Raw genomic sequence first — 22,985 nt, 5'->3', positions numbered from 1 at the left:
TTATGAACCAACTGTATATATTTTCTTTTGCTGTGATTCCTTTCATTCTCTCACGGCAACAAAACTGTGCTTAGGGAGGCTGTTGTAAGGTAGTCTTCACTTGCATACATCGCTAATTAATGCACATTAAAAGGCCTGTCCTTGCCTTTCTATTTCCTGTTGGTAGATCCACTGGCACATCAGTTAAGGGGAAGGTTTGGATGGAAATATCACTTTCTTGCATAAAAAGGCAAACACCTGCATACATTATTGCTTGATACATTAAAATCCCTCAGGAAGTAGTATCAATTTCATTCTGTATTTCCTTGAATTTGTTTTATAAATTGATGCTGGAGTGTTGTTCCTGATATGGTATATCTTAAAAGTTGTTCCTCTGATTTTTTTTCCAAGTACCTAAAAACGCAATATGTTATTACATATTTGTTTCATTGTGTAAACTAGGTACTTGGAAATGGGTGTTCATATGTGTGTTTTAAGAATATATTATCAGCTATTACCATCCTTTGCTTCATTCAGCCATAGGTGCTATAAGATCAAATTCACTTAGATGATCACAAGGTCCTTTCCAGTTCCATATTTTTAGTGAAGTTAGGATACTACACACCACCCACAGATTAGCTAGGGGAATTCAGGCAGGATCTAGATTGTTATTTTGAAGTCCAGAGAGTTACTTTTGATAATACCCAGCAACATCAGACCCTAGAGACAGATACACCCTCTAAATCACCATGAACTCTGGTAGACAGCAGGGTCTTAATTGATTAGTTTAACATGAGATGATGTCATAGTAGCTGAAAAGATTTAAAATCATATACTTAAATACATTTTGAAACTACATAAACATACATTTATATGTGTATTTGAATGCATTTGAAATCAAGATACCTGAGTACCTGGGGCAGGCTCCATTATGAACTTCTGGTATAGGAAAAGCTTTGTAGATTTTTTTCTTTCAGTTTTATTTTGTATTGGTTTTAGTTGTACAGCTTAGTGATTAAACAATCATATACTTTGCATAGTGTTCCCCTCCCAATATGTTTCCAGTGCCCAACTGGCCCCATACATCGTTATCGCAGTAGTTTAACTAGATTCCCTATGCTTTACTTTACATTCCCATGACTGATTTGTAACTGCCAGTTTGCACTTCTGAACCCCTTTACCTCTTTCACCCAGTTCCCCAGCCCCACTCCTGTCTGGCAACGGTCAGTCTTCTCTCTGTATCTTTCCATCTCCTCCTTCCCAGGACTCCAATTCTGCATGCACCAAGGGTTTAGACTAGATGGTTTTATTGGCCTTTCTGGATCTAAAATTCAAGAATTCTATATCATCACATATGATACATAGTTAGGGTCTGTATGCTTAGCCCTAAATAATCAATAGTTATTTAATTCCATATTTTCTAAGTGATTCTCTCATACAAAAAGGTTAGAATAGTTTCTAGTGAAGTTATGTCATTCTGAATTCTAGTCATTGATATTTTTTTAAAAAGTGGAAAACTCAGCATCAGGTAAAAAGAAAAGATTTTCCTCTAAACTCTTTCACCTGTTCATTTGCCCTTAAACTAGAGCCACACTGTGTCTGTCCTCTCACCTGTCAGCCTGTGGCAATTCAAAGTTATTTTCACTATAAGAGATTTGTCATACTGATGCTATGATAGAAAAGGGAATGATTGCCTTATAGCTGCTACCCCTCAAACATTTTGATTGGCGCTTCAGTGTGGCTGAAATATCTCCCAAAGGCACTAAAGTGACCTTGGCCCAGCAGGTCAAGATTCTGTGCTTTTTGGTGCGCTGTTTTTTTCTGCTCCAGAGGAAGTCACACTCAGGCCAGGTTGTTGGAATTTGCTGTTGCTGCAGGAACTTGTATAGCCATAAAAATGAAGCAGCTTTAGTCTCAAATTTGAACGCTTCCTAATAATTTAAGCTTCTGTTCACTAATCTGATACTTGAGAAATGAATCACTTCTTGAGATTTGGGTATACATTTCTATCCGCAGGGTAATATTTAAAGGTTAATAAGAAAATATGAGATACAGATAAAACAATTCATAATTTAATTCATTTCAAATATCCCTGAGATTTTCTTTTGTGATAAGCATTTCAGTCTAATTGTACTCTTAATTTTTTTTCCTCTAAACACCTCACAATTTATTTTACTATTCTCCTGTTGTTACACTTTAAAACACTTTTTTCTCTTATAAATAGCAAGGCAGTGAACATGTTTGCTTTCTGCTCATCATAGCTCTTTATGAATGGAAATCTTAAATCAAAGAGTATGAATTTTCATACAGTTTTTGATGCACCGAAACTCCAATTCTAGACAAATTTAAGCAGTTTCTTAAAGGTAATGTGTTATCTTTTAAACCATTTTTGAGGATTGAAACATGGGAAGAACATGCAGTTTTCTCACAAAGAATCTCCTTGACCCCCCAAAAATGACTGTACACACACACTAACACACACATCTACTTAATGATAGAACTGTATTGTATTTACATTTCAATTCAAAGCCATGATTTGATAGAATTAAACTGAAGATTTTGTCTATTCTTGAAATTTATTAGGTTGATGGCTGTCTGTTGAGTCAATCGATCTTCAGGGTAGGTGAAGAATACTGCATCTTTAAATGGAGGTTCCTGATCTATGTTATCCAAACATAATTATGCCAAAAAAAAAAAAAAGTTTTAATAAAGACTATAGTAGAGAAATTTACCTATGTGTAAATTTTGCATTATAAGCCAATAAAAAAAGTTTCTCTACACCTTTGTGTTTGCTACCACTAAAATTTTCATTTTTGTTAAACAACACAACAATAACTATAAGAAAACCATTTTGAGCCCAAGTGCTGTATCTTTATTTTTATTGTAATGATTATTTATTAACTCTTGGAAGTACAGGGTGGGCCAAAAGTAGGTTTATAGTTTGTATGGAAATAATATAATAATTAAATAATAGAAAAGAATATTCTGTTTCATGTACTCACAACTGTAAACCTACTTTTGCCCCACCCTGCATATTTTTCTTGTATGCCACATAATGACTTGGTTGATGGCATCAAATAAAATTGTATCATTTTATTTTACTATTTTATATTTATTATACTAAGTTAATGATGATACTTTAATATATATTATGAGACTATGTCTATTTTGGGAAATAGTTTATAGATTTATTATATACTTTCTATTATACAGATTGATTTATAATTCCTTTTTCTAAAAAGTAATTTTGAGACAGATTCTGGGAATTACTCTTAACCAAATAAAGATTTTAAGAAGAAAATTAATTTAAAAAATTTTTAATATCTAAGATTAACATAATGTGGGAAATTGGGAGTAGTACTTAGCTTTGAGCATCCTGAAAATCAAATTTTTATCTCCTAATCAGATCAAGAGTCAAATCTTAAATTATCTGCTCAGAGAATTGTCTTATGATACATTTCAAGATTCTCCTGGCCTCTCTAGAAATTAAGACATCAGTATTTTGGTTTTCTGTGGTAGGAGGTGAAGATGGTATAAAATGAAGAAACTTTCATTTCAGCTGAATATTAGAATTCCCAGAAAAGCTTTAAAGAATAGTAATCTCAGACTCTGGTATAGGTCCATGGCATACATCTATGTTTGAAGCTTCCCAGTTGATTATAATATGAGGCCAGGGTTGAAAAGGAGAGTGGAGATACCAAGGGTCATGAGGTTGCTACTTAGGTTGCCATCCGATGACCTATTGCATGCTTCTATAATATAGATGCATCACCAAAGTATGCCTCTTCTTATTCCAGAACAATTGTTAAAGAAATGTTAGAAAGAGGATTGAGAAAGAAGCACAAACAATAGAGAGAGGAGCAGTTAGGCATATGTATTCTGATTTTCCCTCTCCAGGCACTGTCCCAGACAGGGGGAGATGTCTTATAAAGATATGGTGAAAGTAGGGAGGCTGGAAAGAGAATTCCTTTTGGGTTGCCTGCTCCATACTAATATGACACTTAGCCAATATCAAAATTAATTTGGCATCATAATGTGTTTAAGCAACAAACTCTGCTGTTTGGTGTTCCCAGGAAGCCCCACTTAAATATCCAATGGATAGTGCCCAGAATTTCCTCCTTGCCCTTTTGGCAGCTGATTTGAGAGCTGGTGATCTTGCCATGTAGAGGGAAGAGATATACAGGTAGATTGAGCCAAGAGTACCATGGAGGGAATGACTAGATTCAGGGATGTCTATAGTGCCATGAGAACTGATATGCAGTTGAATTTAAGTCTCCTGAAGAGGGCTACCCAGTCCTCATCAAAGTGAGAACAGACAATGGAATGCACCAGGTGTTGACTTCAATCAGGTGTTGACTTCAGAAATAGAGGCAGCAACGTTACCTGTGGTTAGAGAAGCCAGGTACCATATACGAAAAGTATATGGATCTTGGCTGCCAAAATTCGTGTAAGTCCTCTCCTGTCCTCTCACACTCCCGAAACCTAAGAAGGCTTAGTGGTAGTAAGGGGAATAAATAGGAAATTGAAGATACTTAGCAGTTATTGTCAGAAAACTTGTCATAAGTAAATTGTCCATTTAGATATGGATTGTAATACTACTCATTGTGTCCCATCTCATGGGGCATGGCACAAGTAATGGGGAGATGATTTACTTAGAAAATAAAGAAGCAAACATGTCTTTTTACATCTGTTAATAATGTGTACACATTTTTCCCCATCTACAAAATTTTTCTTTTTTCTTTTTGAATCTCTGACAATGAGCAAGCCCCACCAAATTGCCAGGATATTCTAAATTATATCAAATTTAATAATAAATCAATGAAAAGTAAATACTCTATGGAATGGTTTGCTTATGTTTGCCTGGCTACTTTAATATTTACCTATGTTTAAGTATAAGGTAAACTTACACACTTCAAAATCATCAGCTAGTATATTAAGCATAACTCATTTTTAATAATCTGGGTGATTTGTATAAGAACAAACCGATAGATAATAATGTCTAATGGAGCACTACAAATAGAGAACAAGATAATGAAAGCAAAAAATATACAGATGCATATGTATTTGTGTGTCTGTGGTTATTATATATATTAAAATTCCTCTGTAGTCCTCCTTTACCCTGGAATACAAATATGTGCAGCCCTGGCAATTCAAGGTTGTAAGTGCTATAAGTAATTTACATTTCTGTGAGCAACTATGACAAAGGAGAATTCTAACAATCTTATATTCACTTTATTTATGTAATATTGGCTTCCTTATTATGATCACACCCTTTGATAGTAGACCACGGTAATGTTTGAAAAACCATCTCTAAGAAACATTTTCCTTTTATAAATAAATGTTTGCTTGTTTTTAATTGCATGCTTGGATCATCTATGCTTTTTCAAATTGCCAAAAGTATGACACCATTTTGGAAAAATATGGACTTTGGATAAGTCATGAAATTGGAAAACACAAGTTACTGTGTGACCTGGTATCATCCGATCTTCATAAACTGACATTCTGTTGTATTGCTGAAATGATTATTCTATGGACACATAACTTCTGAGATGTCATATATAATTATCGTAATATTGTTATATAGCCCTCAAGATGACTCTAATAGAAATGTTTGTTTTAAGAAGGGTAAAAAGTAGGCTTAAAATAATGTGAGTTATTCATAGTTGTATCAAATAATTCTAGCAACTTTCAAATGACCACACCTTGCAAATAAAAGTCACTCTTTATATTCCATAAGATTCTAGTCATTTTCTAGCCATTTTGGCCTAAGCACATAATACATCCTTCTACAAACACACAAGGTCAATCATTGAGTATTTTAACACTTTCTATTTTCCAGTCTTTCTCTTTTCAATTTTAATAACATCTAATCTTTCAAGTGAGGGAAAGATTTAAATATTACATTGTTGACTCTAAAATAAAGGAATACTGATGGAGGTTTAGCCTTGCAGATTTAAATTATCAAAGATTTCATCATCTAAACAACAAAAATCGTAATAGTTATGTCATATAATTATACAACATGTTGCAGTTTGGAATATCATATTTGATGTCTTGTTTGATGTTCAAAAATTTCTAAAGGATAAGAAGATGACAGTTAATACAACAACATTTGTAATATTTTACAACTTTTAGCATTATTAGTAGCAGCTGCATAAGTCTTTCCTTATAAAACTGAATCATAATTCTTAACTATTCTTTGATTCTGGAGACTTGAGTTGTTTTTGCATTTTTTAAAAATACAGGTGTCAATATTTCTTATACTCGAATTTCCATAGCTTTCTCTGCACTACCAAAGATCTTATTGCGATTTCTGTTAGCCTATTTTTAAAGTCTTCTATTGTATAAGAAAGTTAATCACCACCATCCTGTGCCAATTCAATCTGACAAGCACTCATGAGCACTTACAATGCATGAGACACTTCTGATTCAGCACTTAAGAAAATGAACCGAAGGGGCAAAATATCAGTTTTAGACGTAACACATACAGATTGCAAATACTTTCATATTAGAACTAGAATGAAATTTCTGTCCACAAAGAGAGACTTGAGTTAATGGAATTTAAAGAATGCAAGGCCTTGGGGAAAGATATTGTTCAGATCTGATAAGCCATTAAGAGATTAGATTCTTTTAAAGCTGCCGGGAGAGAAGTCCAAACGATACACATTCATGATAGTAATGGGAAAAGAAATTTAAAAAGAGTCTTCCACAAGTTCACTCAGCATAATATCATTGATTAAATAATGACTAGAAGGAAATTACATACTGAAGTGTGATACCATTCACTTGAATATCTTAACCTTCTCTGAAGAAATGTATTTGCTAACATTCTAAAGCGCTAACTGCATGCTGTCTTCCAAGAAAGCTAAATTGATTCAGGAAATAGAGATGGTGATTGAGTTGTAATTCTTTGAGGATATTACTTCTATGCAAGATAGAAAGCATACTTAGATTTTTCAAAAGCCATTGAAAATAGTTCTTGATAGAAGCAACTCTTGGGAATTCAATGGAAATTTTCAGCCTGTGGAAACAATGATAGTGGGTAATGTATTAACTTACTAAGAGAGATAAAACTAGAAACAGAAGTATTGGAACAATTCACAAGAATAATGAATTTACTTGTAGTAAAGAAAACACTTAAGGCAATTCTTATTGTTCTAAACCTATTTTATTTAATACCAACTAAATCCATCTTAAAAGATGGCAATAAAAACATTGATGTTAGAATGTGAAATTAGTAGAAACTTTAGATATCATCAGAAACTTCACCTGAGGAGAAAGTGGTAAGAATATGAAGCGAATTATCCAGTCACACACCTTGTAAGTGGGCATATAAATTAAGATTATATTCAGCTGCCAATAAGAGAAAACTCAAATACAGTTGGCTTATATTTTATGTTTTTCTCCCAAATGACATAGATAATCAGGCCTAGGATGATGCAGTAATCCATGATGCTATTAGAGAACAGGAGTTTTTTGTGTGTGTTTTTCTCTGCTAGCTTTGACACTTAGGCCTTCTCTGTCAAACTAATAGCCTCCAACTGAAGGATGGCTGCTGACCATCTATGACTCACAATTACACATTGGTAAGAAGCAAACATGGTTAAGTAAAAACAGAAAGTGAATTTTTATTCTAATGAGATTTTACCTTTTTTTTTTTATGAGATTTTACCTTTTTTTTTTTTAAGAGATATCCTCCTCAGATATATCTACTTATAATTCAGTTAGTGAAGACTATCACAGAGCCACCCTTATTTACAAAGGAGGCTGGGATTTTTATTATTTTAATTGAGTACCTTTCTGTCTCCCAATATTTGAACTCTATTAATGAAGTAAAAGGACGTAATTGATAATATGAAGGCAATTTGCAGTGCCCACCACAAATGTCATAACGAGACTATCCATTCTTTGGTCAAAATCTGTCTAGTACTAACCAAGGTTCTAAAGCAGGGGTGGGGAACATATACAGACAGCAAAACCATTTGGTCTGGCCCCACCAAGGCAATCTCGAAATTCAATAATCTAGACTCTCTTTTCATAACTAATTTTTAAAAAATATATCTTTATTGATTTCAGGGAGAGGAAGGGAGAGGGAGAGAGAGAGACAGAAACATCAATGATGAGAGAGTCATTGATTGGCTGCCTCCTGTACGCCCGTCTGGGGATTGAAAAATATGGAATGCTTCACGAATTTGTGTGTCATCTTTGGGCAAGGGCCATGCTCATAACTAATTTTTAAGTTCATAATCATGGCCTGCAAATGATGTTATAAATACCCAAATGGCCCTCGGCAGAAAAAAGGTTCCCTGGCCCTGTTCTAGAGAAACAACAGACAGGAGAGAGTGAAGGGGGGAGAGGGGAGGAAATGGAGAGATTGAAGGAGGGGTAGCAGGAGAGAGGGAGGAAGGGATCGAGATTGATTTTAAAGAAATGGCTCACACAATTCTGAGAGCTGACAAGTGCAAGTCCAAAATCTGCAGGCTACGCCTCCAGGCTGGAAACCTAGGAAAGAACTGATGTGTTATAGCCTCTGCTCCAAAGACTGTCTGGAAGTGTAATTCTTCTGTGGGACTTCTGTCTTCTCTCTTAAGGCATTCAATGAATTGAAACAGGCCCACCCACATTATAGAAGATAATTTGCTTTACTAGGATTTAAGGAATAAATCTGGTTATTCATTTGATTTAAATGTTAATCTCTTCTGAAAACATCCTTCACAGTGATGTGTAGCCTTGTGTTTGATCAAATGCCTGGTTATTGTGGCTTAGCCAGGCCCACTCCTTGTCAAATTGGCACCATTGGACATTTCCTTGAGCTATACTTAACATCCAAATAAAGACAATAACCTGCCAAATGCTGCCTAGCATGATATAACTACCCTGTATACAACCAAAAACACACTAACTCATTCCCCAGAAGAGGGTGTGAAGTCTGTGGGTGATGTTCACTCTTGTTGATATCCATTCTCAAATACCATGATGTAAAATTAATACATAAATACTATGATCTAAATTTAATGCATTTTATGTTATATGTTAAGAAGATAGAGAAAAAACAGTTTTATATGTACAGATGTAATTATATTCATATGTTTATGTATAATAAATTGTGGTAGAAGTGCCAATGACAATTACACTTTTCATTTCTGTAATTAGTCACATGGTCATAGTTGGTATTTATAACTCTTTTGTTCCAATACCCATTCCCTTTGTCCGTAGCAAAAACCTCAGCTGGTCATGGTTCTTTCTCTGGTGGGAAGACCCAAACTTTCACTCTTAAAGGATCTTGGGTATTTCTTGAACTGGGTCGTTGTAGTTTTCCATTGATTATAATTACAGGTCATGGTAATTCTAAGAGATACCAAAAGGGATCTCTTGGATTCAAGACATAATATGTTTTACCTCCATTCAAGACATAATATGTTTTACCTCCAGTAGCAGTCCATTTTCCCCTTGGTAATCAGAATTAATCATTCCATCCAGCACAGTAACTCCTTTGCCCATTGACTCAGTGACATTGTTACCGGGAATCCCCGGTTGGGTTTGGGCTGCCCATCACTGTGTCCAATTCAAGGAAGGCAGGGTTGAATCATATAAGGCATTTATTGAGAAGGCCAGCCAACCAAGAAGACAGGAAACATAGGAGCATCCAAACTCTTTCTTAAGGAATGGTCTGAGGGATAGGGGGTAACCTGAGGCTGGGACGGAATGCAGTTATGTGCAGTCCCAGAGGTCCTCAGATGTCATCCTTTGCTCTTGGTCATCTAACGATGTCTCGATAAGATGATATCTTGACTCGTAGGTGGGTCTGCCTGACCATGCATGTTCAATGATACATTGTCCACAGCTGTGTCACCTCCTTAATTGCTCCATCCAGGATCAAGGGGAGTGCAGAGGCCTAGGGGAAAAAAAACTTAAGGAAAAAGAAACCTAAACCCCCATTCACATAAGTATATGTGTTCTATAATTTATAAGTAATATGATTATATTTCAGATTAATTCAGGTGCTCAATCTATGGAAATTATAAATTCCCCTATCAGCATGAGGAGATCAAATTGACAAGGTAGCAGATTTAACTTAAAGCTCAATGGAACCACTGATGTGTCTCCCAGTGGAATTATTTCTCCATTTGCAACTAAAACATTTAGGCCAGCAGAGTGTAAGGTTGTGAGCACAGGAAGCAAAAATGTTGCTAGTGGATCACTAGGGGTAATAGTGAGTAGTGCCACCTCTATTTCCACCCCTTGGTTTTTGAACCCATCATTCCTGATTATGAAAGAAATAGAACTATATATTGGACACTGATTCAGAGAAAATACAACCTCTTAGAGAATCTTGCTCCAGCCCTGCAAGATATTGCCACCCACATGGAGCTGTAACAGTCTTCAGAAGGCCATTCTACTCTTCTGTGAAACCAGCTACTTCTGGACGGTGGGGAACATACTAAGATCAGTGAACTCCATGAGTGTCGGCCTCCTGCCATCCTTTATTTTCTGTGAAGTGAGTTCTCTGATCAGAAGCAATGCTGTGTGGAATACCATGATGATGGATAAGGTGTTCTGTAAACTTACAGATTGTAGTTTTGACAGAAGCATTGCATGGAGGGAAGAAAAGTGCATATCCAAAGTTAACTTCCATTCCAGGAAGAACAAAACACTGCCCTTTTCGTGAAGTAAGCTGTCCCATGTAATCAACCTCTCTCACGGCTACTGGCAGATCACCCTTGCTAATGGTGCCATATTGCGGGGGTTGGTGTTGATTTCTTTTGCTGGCAGATTGGGTACTCAGCAGGGACTAGAGCCAGGTCATGCTTGGTGAGCAAAAGTCCATGTTGCTGTGACCATGAATAAGGATCCAGCCTGCTTCTACCACTTGCATGTGACTCTGGACAAGTCTCTAAAACTTGCTTAGCTTCAGTTTTGTCTTCTCTAAAAATGGAAATAATGCTAGCCTTGTCTGCTCATATGTTTATTTTTCAAATAAAAGTTATGTATATAATATTGCTTAATAAATTTTATTGAACAATGTCAGTTCTAAATAATGAAATACAGATGGCTAATATGTATGTAAAATATTCGTGATAACACATGAATTATAAGCAAAACATTAATGATACATCACTTATTGACTATCAGTTAAATATATTAACAGTGATACTACCCAACATTGGATATATTGCTGGAGTAGTTTAAAATAGTGTAAAGCTATAAATAGCATTTTGTAAAACCTCAAAAAGTGCACACGTGTATCTTTTATTTCAGCAGTTCTGCTTGTAGGAACATATCTTTTGGATATAGTTAGGTATACAAAATATTGGTATAAGAATGTTCCTGAAAGTTTGGTTTGCAGTTGTAAAGTAATGTAACTTACCTAAAAATTTAAGCACAAACTAATGAGTTACCTAAATGAGTCTTTCCCTCCCTCTCTCTCTCTCTCTCTCTCCATTGCCTCTTCTTACATTGATTAACATGTGCCAGTGTGCCAGTCTAATCTAAAGCCAAGATCATCATAACTTTCCCAACAGTCCAACACCGTGGATTTCCTGAGACCATATTCTAAGATTAATAGCCCGTGTTGCCCTTCTGATATTTTGTTTCTCTATAGATTAATAGAAGGAAGTCAGTGGGAAAGTAGAGTAGGCCCTTTGAGATGGTATCATAACCAAAGAATATTGATTCTTTATGCTGGTCCATTCTCTACATGCATAGATATTGAATTATATGCCAGTCTACATTATAATTTGTTTTGTAATATAGTAGCTAGACCACATCCTTCTACAAATTCCTTTTAATGTTCTAATTTTTTAATTCTTGCTGACTGCCATTCCTGTCTTGACATTTATCACTAAGAATTTCTTTTGAGTGGTTCTCAATAAATTGTTGAGGAAGCTTTTGAAAAAGCACTGACATTTCCACAAGCCTCACAACTATTATCTTGTATATTTATTGTGTGGATCTTAAGTTTTCTTCCTATTTGGCACTTTCAAAAGAATTTACTTGGTTTCTATTATTTATTTTTCAAAATTACTCTACTAGACATAAAATATGATGTAGGACTTTATTTTTGCTGCAGAAATATACAAGAAAGGATATAAAGACTGATAAATTCTAGCCTAAAACTAACCAAAGTATTTGGACAGGCCTATAGGCTCTATAGATGGATAGTCCCTAAATATTAGGCAAGCTTCTTTACTTTGATATCAAGAAGTCTGTCACTGAGATAAGGGCATTATATGTTCAGAGAGGGAAACTGAGATCAATAGAACACTTGAATGTAGCTTGGTACTTTTTGACAACCTCTATGAGACTAAAACAACATTTACATTCTAAATCAGCATTTAGGGGCTGATTCCAGCCTTATCAATCACTCAGTTATATCACAGATAAGACAACAGTACTGGCATTTGATAACTGACAGACTTATTTGATATTTAACTACTATGTAAATAGAAATGGATTAATTCAAATTTAAACAATCAAACTGTAAATAGTGTATGGGACAATGCTCCAACCAACTGAACCACCTGGCCAGGGCAATATTAAAAAGTATTTTTTTGAACATTAAATCTTTCTTTTGTATTGCAATTTTATTGTTTGCTCTATTTTGTTTGGCACTTTAATTTATTTAAATATTTATTTTAGAAAACTTAGCTTCTATTTACTTTCAGAGTCCTTGTTAGCATCCTCCACGTAACATCCAAATGCTCAGGTGACTGAATGTCTCTTTCTTAGAATCACAGATAGTGTTTCTTAGTAAAGAAAATGCAGTAAAGAAAAATAGATCACCAAGCCTACTTTTTCTCCCCACTGCAACTGCTTTAGAAGAGATTTGTATGTTTTTTACCTGGATCATTGTAGTATCCTACTTATCAGTCTCCTTATCTTTAATTTTGTTCCAGGGCAGAATTTTATACAAATTGATGCTCAAAAGAATCATGATAAAATGAAAATCCTATTGTGGCATTGCACTGTTTAAAGTCCTTCAATGTTTCCTCCGGTCACATTTCATATGATAGGAGCCCCATGAGTCCTGTGGACCCTGAAATTTATCAGTTCTCATCATTTCCATGCTTATACTCTGCTCTGCCACACTTCTTTATTTGAAGGGTTTTTTGTTTTTTTAGATTATCTATGTTCCTACTACTATCTTTATACAAAATTGTTTATTTTTGCTGAAATATTCTCCCACCCCCAACATCCAACCTTGATTCCTCATGATGTTTTCTATCCTTCATGACCCATATCAGGTGTCCTTTTTCCAGGTCGCCTTCCCTGGAACTTTTGGGGCCCCCCATCTTTCTTTTTATGGCACAATAAGAGTATCTCAACCAATAGTTGCTGTTATCTCTTCCTGTGTGTGTTCTCTCCTTATTTCTTCAGATTTCATATCCACTTATACACACCCACAAATACAGTCACAGACATATAGACATAATACAGATAAAGGTAAAAACAGTTTTTAATCTTTTTTTTTTTTTTTTAAATCCAAGCCATTTAACAGAGTGACTATTGCTAAAACTGAATAATTGTCTCTTGAATAAGTCTTTCTATGACTGTAAGAATTTAGGAAATAGTGACCACCAAAACTTACAAGTAAAATGTTCTTTCCCTCTTATACTCTAATTCTTGATCTTTTTTATAATTAATAAATAATTTAATGCAGATTTTAAAATCATAGTGACTTTTAATTGTTGAATCAACATAATGATATCAAAGTTTTACTTTCTATGAAATATTTATACAATTTAGATATTTATAACATGGTCTATCTTTTATCTAAATTCAACTCTGAATAAACCCCTTCTTCACAGATGTCAATGCAAATATGCAATCTCAAAATATCTTTGTATTTTTTAAATGATTTTAAAATAATTTTTGAAATAATTATACATATTTTATATAAATCCCATCAGTTAAACTATTAAAATTTATTTGAAGCTTAAGGTATGATGCTATACAGGTAAAATTAAGCAGATACAATTCAGGACTACCAGGAGTCTAATATTATTTCATTAGTACTATATTTTTTTGAGGGGGGAAAATTACTAATTTGATGGGCCTAAAGTGATTCAAATATAAAGTAAATACTTAATAAGCACTCATTTTATATACCAAGCATTGTTCTAAGCCTTGGCATACATCAGTGCATATGTATAAGGTATTTATTAAAACTGTTCAATAGCTTCATAAAAATGTGATTAATATATGTTTTATTGTCTTAGAGACTTACTCCAAGACTCCAACATATCACAACTGCATAATGACATGAGCTTTCACGAAAAACTATAGTATTTTAATCATTTTTAATGACTCTGCACTGTGCGAAAGACTGCAGTGAAATATTTAGGGCATGGGATCGCATTGATGTCTCTTAAATAATGCCACATGCATGGCTATTTATCAGTTCTGTTCAAATTGACATGTTCTTTTTCTAGGCTCCAACCGCCAAAATGAGCCCTTTAATACAGATGAAAAATACACCTAATATAAAAAGAATTTTCAGAAAACATTATTCATTTTCTCATATCTTGAATTATTTGGGAAATAAGCTTAATATTTGAGGGGAGGAATTGTTTTGTTTTAAATCACATTAGAGGCTATTTATCTTATAGATTAACATAAGACATTTACTCTTCTTAGAAAATATAAAAACTACCAGATGCCTATATTATATATAACTGAAATGTACAAGCTAAATTTGTTTGAAAATTGGGGGTTTATAAGACTCCAACACTTAATCTGAATTAGGCAGAGAATCTTGGCAGGAAACAATCAAGATATAGAAATGAAAGTTTTCAATTCCAGTTTACCTAAGGCTTAGGTATATCTTTTAACATAATGTAGTAATATGTTTTGGTATTTCACAAGCCCAAAAGGGTGAGAAAATATTTTTGTTTGAAATGGGTTGTGTCCTTAAAGGAGGTTAAGCAAAAAGATTTCAACAATAAAAACAACAGTATCTTTAACATTGCCTTAGACCCAAATACTATTAACCATTGCCATATTTTTTAATAGAGGCTTAAAGAACTGAAACAAAGGGAATTTGCTCGAAATGTAGCATCTAAATCCAGGAAAGATGAAAGAAAACAGGAAAAGGCACTCCAACGCCTGCACAAGCTGGCCGAATTAAGAAAAGAAACTGTATGGTGAGTGTGCAATGAAATGTTAAGTTTTCTTAAAATATGATGACAAAAAAAGAAATGTAGAAATAAAGGACACAAATTTCTTTCTGTACCCAGAATAAAACTCACATTTTCATGGTTCTCTGTGGGCTTTAAACAGTAAATTGAATTTGAATTTTGTGCAAATGTGTGTTTTAATACACATTTTAATAAAATGTCCACATTACTATAATTTTAGGTTGTAAAAAAATAAATTTCACATTATTCTTCTGTTTAAGCTATCTTAGTTAAAATCTATTCCATTTCTTGGTGAAGTTGAAAATATTTGATTGAAGAAGAAACCAAACACATCTTATGACTTTTGTTATAAATGGTGATTTTAAGAGGAACTATTTTTTAATTATAAATTTGAAGGCCTTTTTTTGAAATTATCTTCAAGAATATTTTTAAAGGGTCAGAAAGACCCTATACATTTCAGAGGCAGGTCAAAATTGGTTTCGCTGTGAATGAACTATAACTGGACTGTTAAACTTTGACCTGCTTCTAACAGACAGCAACTGTAGTGTTCCAATTTAGAATCCACAGCTCATGCCAGGGCAATGGTATGAAAAGAAAACCCCGTTTGGAGTGTCCTTCCCTTCTCCTTCCAATAAGGAAAACTCTCTTACTATTGCCTAAAACCAAGCCATTTTATATCAAATTTATTTTTTACAGAATAGTGTTAGGGAATATTGATATATCAAAATATTGCTTGGGATATCAAATTTGGAAAGAAAAATAAAATAAAATTTAAGTGCCTTTGGAATCAAATATGGAACTGTTAAAATGAAATATAACCATTGTTCAATTATACCAACCAGATATTTTTACTCTGTGTGGTAATAAATGAAAAATTATACAAGTTTATGTTATAAAGCAGTGCTTTTCATCCGGTGTGCTGCTAGAATTTTTAAAATATGCAGTACCTGACTAATTAGTCAAGGTACTGACCTTTTTTCTCTTAGATTGTCAAAAAAAAAAAAAAAAAAATTACAACAGCCAACACAACAGCCATCTGGTGTAAAAGCTCGAATATATAGGTCACATAATAGAGTTGCATCTTACTGGTCATCTTGCATAATAAGGTTGTGTCTGATTGGTTAATTCTTGGTACAAGAAATCCTTGTATGCAAGTATAGGCACTGATTTTTTTTCAAGTCACTTTGGAGAAAAAATGGTGAGTAATTACTTTTTTATTTTTTGTAAATCAATCAAAAGTATACCTATATTTTGTCAGATTGGCAAAAGATATAACATGTTTTTTGTGTGCCACAGACTTTTTGTAATTAGTTTATGTGTGCCATGAGATGAAAAAGGTTGAAAATTGCTGTTACAGAGAATCATAAGACCTATGTAATTTAATGTCCTATAAGCAGCATTTGCAAATGTAATTTTATTATAGTAAGAGAACTAGAGTTAATAATAGGATATGTACAAAAAAGCAATACTTCTTATGTAAAGTACTTTCCTCAGTATACAGTTCATATTTCACATTATACACACACACTCACACACGAACATACACACTCACACATGATTTTGGTACTTTTAAAGATGTGCAGCGAGGAAGTAGTGTTGTTTTTTAATATCAAATAAGGCAATGAAATAGTCTATTGTGTTAGAGATTAAAGGAAATATTCGAATAAAAAGTGTTGTCCAAGTACAATTTCTAAGAAACTGTTTAAATAGCATGGAAAATTCTGCATAGCATGATTCTGTTTGGGTAAAAATGGTATTTAGGTAGTTTCTTGTTTATGTGCAAGACAGTATAGTTTTAATCATAACACACTATTTTTGGTATACTGACATTCCCTATAAATAGAAATCACATTTTAAGTAAATAGTCTTTTCTCTTAAGTGTATCTTTTATTTACTGTACTTTATTATGTCATTTATAACCTCAAGGTACATTTTAAATATTAAGAATAGCAATTTTAAAAAACTCAAATCTCTCATCAAGCTAATATTATCTCTGAGTAATTTTTGCATTATAGCATGCCCCCTGGACTGTGTTAGACTTTCAGTAAATGTTTGTGAATTCCCAGCCCTTCTGAAGTCATGATAGAGGGTTTTTCTTTAATATTCTCCATATAGTATCATTGATGTCGAGTATTTGTGGATTAAAAATAATTGTATTTTAGAAAATTCTACAATACTTCAAAATGTCACTGAAGAGATTATAGGGGTACAAAATCTTGGTTGAGAGCATGGGAATATCCTTGCCATTGCTGTTAATAGCTATAAAAGTAACTTCATGACTGTACCTCCAAGTTATCCCAAGCAATAACCAATACCTAAATGAAATTGTGGCACTATGGAAGGCAACTGTACCATATGAAAGTAATTCTTTCCCAAAGATTTAAAAAATTGGAAAAAAAAAGTTATAATGACATTTCCAAGATGAATGTGTTTGAATATTTTTCCTCAAAAGTGTCCTATCTAATATACATTTTTGCTACTTTTTGTAGTGCTCCTGGAAGTGGCCCCATGTTCAAGTCAACAACTGTTACTGTGAGAGAAAATTGTAATGAAATTTCCCAAAGAGTTGTTGTGGATTCAGTGAATAACCAGGAAGAGTCCAAACATACTTTGATTCATAGTGCAGAGAGTGCTAAAGATGTTACCACTGTTGCTGCAGATCCAGAAAGCGCAAATAATTATACAAAAAGTCATCAACTTGGAGATCGAGCGCAAGGAATCCACAGACACAAAGTTGGCTTTTCTTTTGCGTTTCCGAAGAAAGCATCGGTGAAGCTGGAGTCCTCCGCCTCAGCCTTCTCTGAGTTCAGTGATGACGCCTCTGTGGAAAAAGGACTTGGCAGAAGAAGGAGATTTGTCCCTGGTACTTGTCATCTCCAACTGTCTTCACCAACGGATGACCTTTTGAGTCCCGAGGAGAAAGTTACCTCTTTTCATCCACCGGAGGGAATGTGCACTTACAAAGAAACAGCTCAAACTCAAGAAATGAAAGAAGTTTCTTGTGAAAAAGATACATTTTCATTACCTTCATTTTGCCAGTTTCAACTCCCTTTATCTTCTGATGCAGATAATTGTCAAAGTTCAGTCCCATTAGCAGATCAAATACCACTGGAAAATGCTGCTATTAATGAAGACATTTCTGTGAGTGATAACAGCCCTGAGTTGTTAGGAAATAAATGCACAGTTCTCAATAGGGCTAATGACTGCATATCTTTGCAAGCTACCCCAGAGGAAAATGCTAAGGACAATGATGCAGCCTCAGTTGAAGTTGAAAACAAAAATCCTGAGATGTTGGCCCCTTCAAATTCTGAAGAGGATAATATAACCTTACATAAAAAAAAAGATTTCTATAAAAGACCCTGTGAGCCATTCGTACCTGTACTTAACAAAGACGGATCCACAGTTCTTCAGTGGCCATCAGAAATGCTGATTTACACGGCTGCTCAACCATCAATTTCCTATAGCTGTAATCCTCTCTGTTTTGATTTTAAGTCCAGTAAATTAAACAACAATCTAGATAAAAAGAAGCTGCCCTTAAATGACCTTTATTCTCAGCAGAAGGAAGAAGGCATTTGCAAGAGGCCAGTTTTGGATTGCAAGGACAGATCTATTGCAGGACTCACAGAACATGACACCGAAGGTAGCAGGAATGAACCCACTCAAGTCACTCCTCTTTTGGCTGAAGATATTTGCTCCGATAGTTGTGACTCTGGAAAACATGAGAATACAGGTCAGAGGCATAAAAACGTTTCCCCTAGAAGCAGAAAAACAAAAAGATATAATTTTATTAAAAAGCAAATAAAACAGAATACTCATGAGAAATATGGCAGAACAAGGTGGAAAGATACGCATGAGCACTGGTTCCATAAAAGCAGAAGAAAGAAAAAGAGAAGGACGTTATGTCACCATCATCACGGGGAGAAAACCAAAGAGTCAAAAACGCACTTCAAAATGGAAACAGAAAATAGTTGCCCTGATACGACTAGGGAAAACCTACTGGAAACAGCTTCAGAAAAGCAGGATGTAGCTGTAGAGCAATTATTGGACTCACATCAGTTACCTGATAAAAAGCCCAAGACAGCATGTATGTTCTTAGGTGAAAGTGAAGACATGTGTAAACCCTGGAGCACCGAGTGCAGTGATAATGACAATATCAGTTCTGAAAATCCCTGCGCAAAGAACTCGATGGTTTCAGATGGACGGTCCGGTCCAACGACGCTGCAGCCCGGGAAACATGATTTAGCACACCCCAGAACTTGCTGTCGTTGTCGAGCCAAAACGTCCAGCTGCAGCGAGGACCACAGCTGCCTCGCTCTCCAGAAGGACCTGCAATGCAGGCCTCCCAGCCAGGCTGTCAAGAGAGGTTATCATTCCCTCGTTAATGAATCGGAGAGATTTTACCGAAAACGCAGGCCGCATTCTCATTCTTATTTTTCCGAGGCAAGTGTAAATCCACAGAAGGATCCACCCGAGGAAGGCTGGGGGCCACCACGCGCCTCCGCTCCCTTGAGGCCTAGAAGGAGACGAAGGAGGAAAAGAAGCAGGTTGCACGCCAGGCCTGAAGCTCTGGAGCTCAGGGAAAACGCAGGCTCTCCCCCGACAGGCAGCTCTTCCTCGGGTCACCAGGCCGAGTCCGCGAGCGAAGGCAAGAGGCAGGGAACAGGGCCCCAAGAGGCTGCAGCTGTGGAAGGGAACGCGGGGCACGCGGGCCAAGCGGGGAGCAAGCCGGCTTCGCGCCCCGGCAGCCCCCTCCCTCCCCGAGCCCGCGGGGCAGCCGAGCGGCTGGGCGGGGCGGCCCCCCGCGCGGCGGGGCCCGGGGCCGCCAGCCCGCCCGCCCCTGTCGGCGCCGCCAGCGCCCCGGCCGAGGAAGGCCTTGACCGCACCTTGCTCGAACGCAAAGAAAGCGGCGAGACCGCACATCTTCGCGAGGAGCTAACTCCTCCCAAGGTGCCTGCTGTGGAAAAGGCCTCCCGACAGCCGCGAGCCCAGGCGTGCTTCTGCCGCTACGAGCTGGCCGAGGCCCTTCCGCACGGAAAGGCGAACGAGGCGCCCGCCGAGTGGCTGCGCTTCAGCTCGGGACTGCTGAGCTCACCGCCGCCGCTGCCCTTCAGGGAAGCGCACGCCGGCGGGCACGCCTTCGTCGCGACCGAGCAAGTCCTGGCCCCGCTGGCCTTCCCCGAGCAGGCCTTGCTGATCCCGGTGGAGAGCCACGACCGGTTCAAGGGCCTGCCCTGCGACGTCTACCCGCACATCCTGCCGCCCGGCGCGCTGGCCCGCAAGCTCACGCTCGCCTTCCCCTTCCCCGCGGCCCTGGCGGCCCCCGGCCCAGCCCCGCAGCCTTCGCCCTTGCGGCAGCCCGTGTGCTCTACCTCGGCCACCGCCGCCCGCCACACCTTCAGGGCGCTGCAGCCGCGCCAGCAGCTTCTGCCCCCGGCCCCGGCCCTCACCGGGGCGCCCTTACCTCGGATCTCGGTGGCGCCCGCCGCGGCGAGGCTCTGCCCCGGGCCCCCGCCCGCGTTCGTGGCTTCCCCCCAGATGCCCATCCTCCCGGCCTCCGTCCTCCACCCCGGCCCCCTGGCCTTCCCACCCCTGCCCCACGCGCTCCTTCCTTCGCTGCTGTCCCCACACCCCGCGGTCATCCCGCTGCAGCCCCTCTTCTAGTCACCACCTAAAAGGGAAAGGGGGGAGCCGTGGGAAAAACCGTTGCCGTGCGTGTAAATGCCCATCTAAGTGGATCATTGCCTATTTGAACGGTGGGGAAAAACCAGCCAGGATGTGGCCTCCTTGATATGAAATCATTTACTGTAAGTCGAATGATGCAAATAAATTCTTAGTTTCTGATATATAATATGATTAAGGCACTGAATAGTTTCAAAATCAATACAATATATGCTGTATACGAAATTGATGTCTTAAGAGTATGTATAATGTACATAAAATATATTTATAGCACTGTAATTTATGTTGTAAAGTATGCTCTTTGGTTTTTGTTTTTTTTTAACTCTTTGTGTATTTGCACCTATTTAATGTTTAGACAAAGCTGATGGCACTATGTTTTGTACCATGTTCCTTGAAACTGTAAATTCAGTGATAAATATCTCTTGCAATAAATTTTTTGTTAAATACTTAAGCAAAACGAACTTGTTTTTAGTTGGCTTTACTGTTTAGGGGATGTATATATAGTTACAGTAGGTTTCAGAGTTACACTGTTTCTTCTACCCATAGACATCTCTGAGCCTCGGAGGCCCTGCAAAGTATCTTTAGAGTTCTATCAATAGTCAAACTACGATGCCCTCTTACAGAATAAGTATAGCAGGTCCATTTGCTTTTCTGTTTGTTCTAATGTTGCTTCTATTCAGAGCTTTCTAAATTTCCTGAACAGCTGGCTTTCTAGACAATAAACCATGGATATTTATGTTAAAATAGTGTTGTGTTCGGAGACAGAATAACTGAAAACTATGCAGAGCACATAGTGTTCTTCCAGGACTGCAACACTGCTGGTAGACAAAGAGAGGCAAGCAATCAGTAAGGTCTCATAATACTTCTATCTGTTAAAATTCTCACATTTATTCTATTTATTTTCCATTGTTGCAGGAAATACACAGATGTAAGAATTTTAGTACAGATTAAGAAATCTGTTTAATTAATAGGTCACAATCCATTATGTACCATCTTGGGAAGAAAGACATCAGCACAGCCTGTATCTAGATATGCTCTTAACTGAGAATCTGGAAGTGGGAAGGAGCATAAATAAATGGCTTTTCCTCCTGCAAATCTTCCTAGTGGTCATTCCATTTCTAAATCACCCAGGAACAGTGAGAAAGTCTTCACAACACCCTTCCAGACTCTGCTTTGTTTTCAATGATCTCTAGATATCTGTTCACTCAAAGGCTTCCAGATGTACTGAGGAATATAGTTATTTAATAGAAAACTGAAAAACACCACACTTTCCCCAAGAGAGTTTTCCCATGTGTACCTGCCCCAGTCCATGCCACTTAGTAAGACAAAGTCTACGTGATTGGTAGAGAGGGTTCACCTCACCATGTGCAAATGACAAAGGATTATAGCAGCCTAGCGACGAATCCTGGCACCAAGAATCCAAATGAGTCCTTCCAAATGGAGAGCAACATTTAGGTGATGCTGGACTGAGGAAATGCTGACTTCTTATGTCCACCAAAAGAATTGGGTTACCCTAAATAATACTGAGCATAAATGCATATTTCCATATCAAAATAATCTACATTTAATTATATTTTAAGTAGAGAAATAAGAAAGAAAATCTAGGTCATTTACTTTATTGATTAGTTACCATAATAATCATTGATTTAAATGTTTCCTAAACAAAAATGCTTGTGAAAGAGTTAATATACCATTTTGTGGTTCACAAATAGGAAATAAAAATAGTAAGGGGAGCAGTTTCATTTCAAAGGCTCCAAGATAACGCTGTCCAGAAATGGGAACTAGAATTGGAATGGATGATTTTTCCCCAAGCAAATGTATGAAGTTATCTTTGAAAATAAAATAGATGGGAATATCTACTGGGGAATGCTGACCCAGTTTGTTTTTAATCTGTCAGAGCAGGATTGTTGCTTCTGCTTTTTACAATCAGACCAAGTGTCTGACTTTAAAATATGCAGAGTTTTCCCTTTTCTTTTTGTCATCTTCTGCCATCCTACTTGCCTGCCTCTTACCTCTTGTTCTTATTCTTTGCACCCTTTTTCCTTTGACATTTATCTTTGTAATTTCATTGGTGACACCCTTTGTGTGATGTGCGTCTTCTCTTTTCTCTTCATCCCATCATTCCATCTATTTTATTAACTTTTTCAATTCTGTTGCTCTCCCAGATTTCCTTTGGTTCAAGGATATGAC

At 36.8% G+C, this 22,985-nt stretch overlaps 1 protein-coding gene and 1 pseudogene across 1 annotated transcript in view; one reads left to right on the top strand and one right to left on the bottom strand.

The window, feature by feature from the left end:
* ZNF804A (zinc finger protein 804A) overlaps positions 1-21,252 on the top strand; it is a 186,644-nt gene extending 165,392 nt beyond the window's left edge. The window contains exons 3-4 of the mRNA XM_087819406.1: positions 14,992-15,122; positions 17,606-21,252. Coding sequence (XP_087675532.1) covers positions 14,992-15,122; positions 17,606-20,777 — 3,303 coding nt within the window. The 3' untranslated portion in view covers positions 20,778-21,252. The remainder of the gene's footprint in view (positions 1-14,991; positions 15,123-17,605) is intronic.
* Positions 8,148-8,247, bottom strand: LOC148092598 (U6 spliceosomal RNA; annotated as a pseudogene).
* Positions 21,253-22,985: the final 1,733 nt, after the last annotated feature.

Source organism: Miniopterus natalensis, chromosome 8 (assembly GCF_054644295.1).
Source record: "Miniopterus natalensis isolate mMinNat1 chromosome 8, mMinNat1.hap1, whole genome shotgun sequence".
NCBI classification, from domain to species: domain Eukaryota; kingdom Metazoa; phylum Chordata; class Mammalia; order Chiroptera; family Miniopteridae; genus Miniopterus; species Miniopterus natalensis.
Note: the sequence above shows the minus strand (reverse complement) of the source record. Positions and strands in the feature narration are given on the sequence as shown.